This window comes from Dasypus novemcinctus, chromosome 2 (assembly GCF_030445035.2).
Source record: "Dasypus novemcinctus isolate mDasNov1 chromosome 2, mDasNov1.1.hap2, whole genome shotgun sequence".
NCBI classification, from domain to species: domain Eukaryota; kingdom Metazoa; phylum Chordata; class Mammalia; order Cingulata; family Dasypodidae; genus Dasypus; species Dasypus novemcinctus.
The window spans coordinates 149,062,450-149,071,923 of NC_080674.1; the positions used below are offsets into that span (position 1 = coordinate 149,062,450).

At 42.5% G+C, this 9,474-nt stretch overlaps 1 protein-coding gene across 12 annotated transcripts in view; it reads left to right on the forward strand.

Annotated features, from left to right (window-relative positions):
- The window catches only part of LOC101426922 (protocadherin alpha-C2), a 220,423-nt gene extending 211,283 nt beyond the window's left edge, over positions 1–9,140 (forward strand). For 7 of the 12 annotated variants that reach the window (XM_058285749.2, XM_058285764.2, XM_058285741.2 and 4 more), the window contains one exon: positions 6,406–9,140. In XM_058285749.2, the coding sequence (XP_058141732.1) occupies positions 6,406–6,716 (311 nt within the window). In that variant the 3' untranslated portion in view covers positions 6,717–9,140. The remainder of the gene's footprint in view (positions 1–6,405) is intronic. The other 5 variants (XM_071210243.1, XM_071210249.1, XM_058285823.1 and 2 more) reach the window with 1 other exon arrangement.
- Positions 9,141–9,474: the final 334 nt, after the last annotated feature.

Consider the following 9,474-nt stretch of genomic DNA (forward strand, 5'->3'; position numbering starts at 1 on the left):
CATAAAGGATTGCGTTGGGGGTTTGGGGTGGAGGCGGGGCTCGTACCGGTCCACAGTTCCCACAGATGGCCGGAAGGGGGGTGGGGAAGGTGTTTGAGATATTTTACAACTTGGTCTTTCAGAGGGTTTGAGGCCGGATTTTTTTTTTTTTTTTTTGGTCAGACTAAACATGCATAATTTTACAACCTGCCAACTTCTGGCAACGAGAGAGACAGAGAAAGAGATAAAATGGTGAAATGGCTGCTCAAAGCCAAGAAGGCGCAAACGCACTCGGAGCTGCTCGAAAGACTGCAGTGGCTGGCTCAGGTGGAGACAAGGCACAAGGGAGGGGAGTAGTGGGGTGTCTCTGTCCAGAGAGCCTCATGTTGACTTGCAAACCCAGAATCTGCAGAGCTTTCCTTGCCCTGACTTCCCCGGGCAGCCAGAGGCAGCAGCGCAGGGGAGCTGTCTCGCCGGGCCGGAAACGGCTGTAATCACTTAATAGCCTCTGCCGGCTGTATGACCTAGCAGAGTGGGCGGTAGGCAGGCTCCAGAGTGCTGGCTGGCAAGATAGTACCGGCTTTAATCAAAATGATGGCTTTTCTGGAAGCTCTTTATTAACCTCAGCACTGAAATCCCGGAGAAGGTAACAAAGGGATGAATGGGGAGGGAGGAGGGGCGGAACCCGGAGCCTGGGCTGTGATTGTACCACACCCCACCCCCTTCCTCCTCCTCCCCCTTGACTAGCTTAGAGGCTCCCGCCTGCATTGCCATCTCCCAAATGATGACAAAACCAATAACCATAATAATCGGTACATTTCACAATTTCACGGTGCTGTGGGGTTTTCATAGACAGCTCAAGATGCGGGTGTCCTGGCTGTGGTCACACAGCCTAGGTTTGAGTCCCCGGCTTCACCAGTTAGTACCTGTGCGACCACTGGTGCTTAGTCGCTCCATCTATGAAAGACATACTAGCAACAGGTATCTCAAATGGTTCTTTTATGGACCAAAAATTACACTGTGTGCAGATCTGCTTAACCCAGTGCCAAACACGCTATTAAGGACTAGAGAGAGGGCAGCATCTCTAGACCAGAGGGAGAACAAAGCAAGATGAAGAGAGGTAAAGAGAAACACCCACCAACACCCTATGGCTTGTGGCCCTCCAGAAGCTTTCCTGAAATTAGTATTCTTGTTCAAAATGTTTTTGTATTGTTCTGTAATAGGAAACCAGTGCAAATCAGAGTAGGAGTTGGGAATAGGTTTACAAGTCTGGCATTGGTTTCATAGCCGTCAAAACCTTCACAGGCATTTGTGAGGCAGGTTAGCATAGGACACAGGATGGCGGCTGGTCTGAGCAGAGCCACGAGATCCTACCTGGACCCCCCCTAAGAGGAGGCAGCCAACTGAGAACAAAGCCAAGACCGTACAGCCTAGAAGCCCGCCAGAGACCCTGGTCACGAGGTCCCATCTGGAACTCTGGAGCTTAAAAGAAGCTCCGGTAACTCCAAACCGAAAGGCCACCCTATTGGTTCCCTGAAAGCTGACAGGTGAAGGTAGAAAGGCAACCAATCAGGACCGCAGATAGCTGAGCTCCCTCCTTACCGTGGGGAGCGGGGAGGGGGGGAGGCCTTGGAGAAACCCACCCCGGGCCCGCGCACGCCTCTCACCCGCTAGCACGCCCGTGTCCATGTCTCAGGTGTGTACTGTCTCTTCTTGTTTCCTAATAAACTCTACTCCCTTGCCTACCCTATGGCGTGTCCTTAAATTCCTTTATGCAACATAGTCAAGAACCCAGAAGCCCAGAGCCCAGAGTGTTCCACTAACAATTCTGCCCTGCGAGTCATAGCATTTTAATAGGCAAAGCCGTCTAAGAGCCCTCAGTGTTTCGGCCAAAAGGGACTCAGATCTGGAGGTTATTAAATGTTGTTGTTTTCTGCTTCTTAATTTGTTGTTTCACCCAAATGGATCACAGTTCAGATGCATTTGAGCCCTGAGAGATGTTTGTTTTTGCAATAACCAGAGTAGGTTGGGCACAAGGGCTTGTGAGGGACTGGAGAAGGCATACCTGGCTCTGCTTGGCAGAAGCTGAATATGTGGAGGCTGCACCTGAATGGATCTCTGAATGCTTCTTGGCATTTAGGCTGAGTCATACAGAACCAGGACTCCCAGCTACAGCAGGGGAAGCGTCTGTGACTTACGAAAGAAGCCGGTTAACTCTTGGCAGTCCTGCTGTGAGAGGCTTGGCCAATAGGCATAGCCATTAATGCCCTTTAGCTCCACAAGATGAAGATATCTCTGAGTCCTGCATCTGTGGATGGCAGTCCTTAGACCTCACCCAGAGTCTTGGCTGTGGCTGGAAAACATTTCCATCGTGGGCTCTGTGAGAGCAACTAAAGGGCTGCGAAGTGATGCTGAAGCCCAGTTCTGGGAACCAAATCAGAGGCATTTAAATACATTGCTCATGATTGTTTCTGTCTCTCAGGGATTAGGCCTACACTTGAAAGGTAAACTGGCTGAGCTCAATTACAGATGTGATTATCTTACATAGAGAAGAGAAGCTAGTCTAGTCTGAAAGAGAGAAAAAAAATTACCTGTTGTCCCATCTCCAAAGTGCTATGGTGTCAACTCTGCCCAGGCGAAGTGTGTTTTGGGGAGAGAAGGGTGTTTCTTGCTCTCTCTCCCTACTGTCTGCTTGCACTTGAACTAAATCTGCAATATCCTTTCCCTGCCCTCCTACCCCTAAGAGCTGTACCATATATAGCTACCCATTTTTGAGCGCTGACATTTTGCTGGGGTTCAGGCTAAACCCTTTACATGCATTAACTCACTGTCTTTAGGGGCACCCAAAGTGCTGTCAACAGGGAGTCATTTGGTCTGCTAAAGAGTGGGCACCACTTTTCATGCCTCATATCTGTTCTTTTATTCATTCCTCTAGCAGATATTTTTTAAACATCTTTTGTCATCCTGGAATTGTGCTAGACACTGGGTATATTTTGGTAAATAAAACATGTATTTTTTGCCTCTGTAAATCTTACAGTCATAGAGACTGTTGGGTGGGAGGATGGCTAGAATGGGCATAGAATGTCTTTCTGAGGTCACTTGAAGAATGAGGAATCATGCAAAAAATGGAGGATAGATCATTCTAGGCAAAGAAACAGCATGTGTAAAGGTCCTGAGGCAAAAAAAGTCTTCAACAGTTGTGTGAGAGACTAAAAGAAGGCCCGTGTGGCTTCAGGTAGTGGCAAGGGGAGAGTGGTAGGTGAGAATGGAGAAGAGAAAACACCGGTTCATTGAAGGGCCTTGTTTGTTTTTTCCCCCCTCAAGGCAGTGGAAAGCCCTTGAATAATTTTAAGCAGAGGAGTGATATAATCTGATTCTAGTATTTAAAGGATTTTACTGTATGAATGTTATACTTCAATTTAAAAATAGGAGTGAAGAACCTTAAGGAATAAAGTCTGTTGTGGCTTCATAAGGATTCTATAGGGGCAAAGAGAAGCAGGTTCAGCAACTGTAAGAACAGTGAAGCCAAACTAATGTCCTGAGGGTACTCATGGCTAATATTACTACTGTTTGCCTCCACGTGGACCAAGATTTGTTTTCAGATTCTGCACAATCACAGTCCACTGATGGCACTGCTCAAGGGACTGTTACCATCAGGATTCTAGGTTCTAAGCCACAGAAACGTGACACTGCTACCTTAAGCAGAAAAATAAATGATTAATGGGAAAGCCAGGGAGCCAGGCTTGGAAAGAAGAGGGACCAAAGATGGCATGGAAACCGGACTCCGGAGAGCTCATTTAGATCATGCTGTCAAACAGTAGCATTCAACAAATGTCAGTAACTGTTCTGTATCTTGCGAGTAGTAGTAGTAGTAATAGTATCATTGGGAATATCTATAATAATAGAAATAATTATAGTCAATACTCATTGAGCACTTGTTATATCCCAGGCACAGGGTGCTTTGCTTTGTATGTATTGACTCCCTTAATCCTCACCACACTGCTGGGGGTGTTAAGGGTTTCCCATTGATGCTGGTCCCTGGGTGCATCAACATCCCTTTTTGGGTCCCTAAAACCTGCCACGCTTATGTAAATCTCTATTTATGTATGTATGTATATATGTGTGTGTACATATGTATGTAGAGATACTGGTGCTGGGGATTGAACCTGGGACCTCATATGTGGGGAGCTGGTACTTAACCACTGAGCCACGTCAGCAACCTTGAATTGTTTTGTTTGTTTGTTTTTTGTTGTTGTTTTTAAGATTTATTTTCTACCCCCTCCCCCACATTTCTTTGCACTCTCTCTGCTCTCTGTGTCTGTTTTTAGGAGGCACCAGGAACCGAACCTAGGACCTCCCACATGGGAGAGAGGCATCCAATGGTTTGAGCCACATCTGCCTCCCTGTTTGTTTTTGATGTTTTTAGGAGGCACTGGGAACTGAACCCTGGACCTCCCATGTAGGAAGCAGGTACTCAACCACTTGAGCAACATCTGCTCCCAATTAGATATACATATATTTATATATATTTTTAAAGATTTATTTATTTCTCTCCCCTCTTGTTGTTTGTGCTTGCTATCTGCTCTGTTCACCATGTGAATCTCTTAATAAACATGTTTTCATTAAATCCTTGCCAAGAAAAAAACAAAAGAAGAAGCAAGGAAGAGGCTATTGCTATAATTCTTATGAGAGCTAATGGTGTCCTGAAAAAATGTAGTGACAATGAAAATAGAAGAAAACAGAGTCAAGATATATTTAGGAGGCAGAAATGACATGAAGAATAGAGACAACTTGAGGCTCTGAAAATTCTGGCCTGCACAGTGGGGTTAGGACTATCATTTATTGATACTGAAAAGACTGAGAAAGGAATAGAGGACAGGAATCAAGAGTTTGATTTCAGACTCCTTAAGTTGGAGATACCAGAAAGGAGCTGGATACATGAGATTGGCTTTAAATATAATTGTCTCATCAGTGTATTTAGATGGTATTTAAACCCATGGACATGTTTGAAATCCTGAAAGGAGAGAGTGAAAAGAAAGAGCATAAGAAGGTCTAGGGACAAATCCCAGAAGCTTGAACACGTAGGTGAGGAGGAACCTGTAAAGGAAACAGACATAAAACTACGAGAGAGAAACAGCAAGAGAATGTTTTGACAAATAACTCACAAAAATAAGTGTTTTGAGGGAATGACAAATGTACTGAGAGGTTAACTAAGATGAGGACTAAAATGTGATGTTGACTTTGGAAATAATATAATTCATGAGCTTAACATGAGCAGTGTTAGAAAAGTAGTGCTCAGAGATGCCAAATTAGAGAGACTGAGAAGGAATGGGAAATGAGGAGATGGAAGTATCAGGGGTAGACAATCCCAAGCTGAAATTGTACTTTAATGGGTGATTTGACAGAACTCTTTGTCTCTACAAAGGAGCAGTGTCAGATACTTAAGCCCTGCTGTGATGTCAAAGGGTTTTAGTGTCATGGCCACTGGGATTATTCTGTCCAGATAGATGATTACTCTTCCTCTCTAACTCCGACTTCTATCCTTCTAGAGGTCATTGATGTACTTTATGATGTGTCTTCCAATTAGACTTGCATTGAAAACCTCTGTGGATGCATAATCATTTTTCGAGACTCAGTGCAAATTTCACCTCCTTTCTGGAATCCCTTTTAACTTTTCAGGTATAATTGGTAATTTTCTCCTCTGAAGACTCACAGTACTTTCATGTGTATTAGTTACTGCATTTATCACATTGGTTTATAAGTGTTTAAGTCTACGTCCCAGCTAGACTGCGAACACGTTGAGGAAGGAAGTTGATTTGGAAAGTAAGCTCAGTTCCCAGTACTTTATTCAGAGAAATAGATGTCATAACCAAGCCCAGCTTACAGCAGGAGTCCATCTTCTTATGGTTTAGGCAGTGTCCCTCTATCCCTTCACTTCTTCCCATCAGGAACAAAACCAGCTCCCCTCTGCTCCATCCCATCAACCCTCAAGGTTAATACAATAGAATTAGGATCAAATAACTGATTTAACTAATTTATCTTCTGTTTTGGAAAGGGTCAGAGTCAAAATACATTTGTGGCCAAAGTTTTCTCTAATTCATATGCTAATTCAGAGGTTAAAAGTATGCTCTGCTTTAATCCAGTGTGGCATTTCCTGCCCCATCCCCAAGCAAGATAATCACAGCAGTATTCTTTAGGAAATTCTTCACAAAGAGCCAAAAAAATACTAGAAAATTAGATTCCGTGACCCTCTGAGAAAATCTCCTCCTTCCAAACATGGGCCTTGCATTCAGGCTTGCAGAAGTAACCCATGACTTCTTTGGGGCCAGGCCTCTTCTGTGTAGCTTCTCCTGTATTCCACCCAGTAGGGTGGCATGAAGGGTGTGTGTTGACATTCTCACTGATTTGTGATGTTTTGTCTTTCAGAACCAGAGGCAGGAGAGGTGTCCCCTCCAGTGGGTGCTGGCGTCAACAGCAACAGCTGGACCTTTAAATATGGACCAGGCAACCCCAAGCAATCTGGCCCTGGTGAGTTGCCAGACAAATTCATTATCCCAGGATCTCCTGCAATCATCTCCATCCGGCAGGAGCCTACTAACAGCCAAATTGACAAAAGTGACTTTATAACCTTCGGCAAAAAGGAGGAGACCAAGAAAAAGAAGAAAAAGAAGAAGGGTAACAAGACCCAGGAGAAAAAAGAGAAAGGGAACAGCACGACTGACACCAGTGACCAGTGAGGTCATCTAATGGAAACAAGCCACTTAGCCAGTTTTTGTAATAATGGCAAATCTCTCCCATGTAGCAACTCCCTTCTCCTTTCTCCTATCACATGAGCCCTCTCTTATAGACCTCAGAAATCTGCAGAAAGTTCCCTATGTCTGTCTAGATCACATTTAACAGGTTTTGTCTTAAAAGCTTTACTAAGTCTGGTGTTAACTCTTTCTCTCCACTCTGGCTTGTTTTCAGAACCTAAAAAGCAGACCCAAGTTTCCTTTCTCCTCCGCCGCAAAGGAGAGGCTTCCCAGCCCCGCCAGTGAGAGGTTGGACTCTCTGTCCTGTGCTCCGGGGATCCTGTCTTGATGACACTTGCAGGGCAGGCTGAAAGGTTTTGAGATTGAGCAGCTTGAGTGTTTGTGGCCACTGGGTATGTGTGGCCACTGGAGGTATATGAGTGCCAGAAATCAGCTGGGCCGGGCCAGATTAGGTTAGTTGGTGGGCGATGGGCTGGGTAACAAAGGCAAAAATATCACTGGGAGTTACCAGTCTGGAGGGGAATTGTGAAACTAAAAGGGACCAGACTTTTCTAAATCTTAAAATTCAAGAGGTAGCGGCTAACCCCTAGCAGACAAAACTACCCCAACTGATAAAGCTTTAGGAGTCCCTAAAGTCTGTTGGCTGTGGTATCATCCTAAAACCTGCATTATACCTATAAGCCAATACTTCAGTGTTTAACAGGGGCCAGCCAGGGGAACAGAAGCAGATCTGATGTGTTTCTTGTGTATGTCCTTGTGCTCACTTTACTACAAATTCTTTTGCACACAATGTTTATGAAAAGGCCAGATCCTTTTCTAACAACACATATGCAAAAGCAAAAGAAAAAAGAAAACCCCAAAACCTCACTTTATGCTATTTGTTGTTTGATAGGTTTATTTAAAAAAGAGAAAATCTATAGCTATAAATCTTTAAAGAGAAATATGATGAATACAATTCCCCTAAACTCTCCTCAAAAGAGAATTCAGTCTACAGCCATTTAAATAATCATTGCTGCTACAGAAGTGCTTTAAGAGAATTGCCTAAAACATCTGTATTATACCGGCCATCTGCCAATCACAGCTTTACTCTTTCAGGTCACTCTGGGGCTGCCTCTTGCATGTATTAATTACTAAATGAAAGGTCTTTCTCTCTCTCTTTTCTAAGAAATAATTATGTGCACTTTGAATATACAACTTTCTCCAACCAACTATTTTGACCCAGAAATTGAAGAAAAATATTGTTTTCTCATACATACAGTGAGCAGAATTTTTAGTCCTCTAATTCTGTGACTTGTCTTGGTGTGCTAGCCTACACCTTGTCTTTGGTTTAGTTTTCCTTTTCTATAACCTTCTGAATTGCTAATCTTACTAACACCTGCGATGTTACCTAAAATCAATCTCCCATATGTATGCTGTATGCTATTATAAGACTCTGAAATATACTTATTCTGTGCTTGTGTATGTGAATGTTAATGCAACTATTACCTAGAGTGAACTTTAAGCTTTATTGTTGAATGTAATACCATTATATTTCCTTTTGTACACCTGTGAAAAAGTGGAATAGTGTTTTTCTTAACCATTGTTAATCAGCTTTTGTGTATGAAAGACACAGTAAAATTTCTTTCTAAAATCAAGTTCCTGGTGATTCAAGGAATTTTATTTATGGTCAGCCAAGAGTCATCTCTTGCCAAGACTCTTGTCGGCAAGGAATGGATAAAGCTTTTTTTTTTTTTTTTTTTTTTCTGATAACAATTCTGGAATGAATATCAAAGATATTCCCTGAGGGTGTGCAAGCACAAAATTTACCAGTCTGACCTCTTTGAAGTCACAGAATGCTTTGAAATTCTAATGCTATCTGGAATATCCGCTCATAGAGAATAATGAGATTTACTGTCACCTTAAGTAAGAATTTTTAATTTTGTTAAAATGTACAATTTAGAAATTTGATTATATTATCTATAGGTTAGCATAAAAGATGTAGGAGTCTGTTATTTTTTAAAAACATTAAATCTCAAAAAACCTGTTTTGTCTACTTTCAGCTTCATTCTCCCATATTTTGAAGGGTGTGTAACTTCAGCTCTGCAGGATTGCATGGGGTAAAACTTGTTGCCAACACATGTGAACCATTGCTACATTGTAGGTTGTGATCATTTTGCCCCACTGAAGCCCATGTATCTGACCTTACGTGCCTTTTGAATACTAGGAGAATCGGGCTAATTTATTGATGATGATAATGATAATGTATCTGTACAGCACTTTTTACATTTGCAAAGTGCTTTCCAATTCATGTTAGTTACTAGTTATTACAGCTGTAAGGATAAAACCCGTCATGTGGATTCATTTTTAATTGGTGCTATTGGTATTTCCTCTGTTATTGCTAATAAATGGAAATTGGTGGTATGAAAGAAATGGTGGTCATTTCTAAGTATAAGAGTAGGAGAAAATAGAACTTTGATTTTCATGAGTTATTATTTTTGAAAAAGGCTGCTGTAATATGAAACTTAAGTACCACTCTCTGGCTATCACCCTGGCATTTATGTTCATTACTAAGGCAAAAAAATCCAATAGAATCTGAAATCACATTCCACAATATTACTGGAATGGGAAGCTGGGAGGTTGCTTCTCTGATAAGAATATTCTCTGTAAGAATTACAACAAACCAATTTTTATCACTATAACCCCTCCAGGCATCTGGTCTATTAGTTGCTTAGCCCCTGTACCTCTCTACAATTGGAAAGCCAAA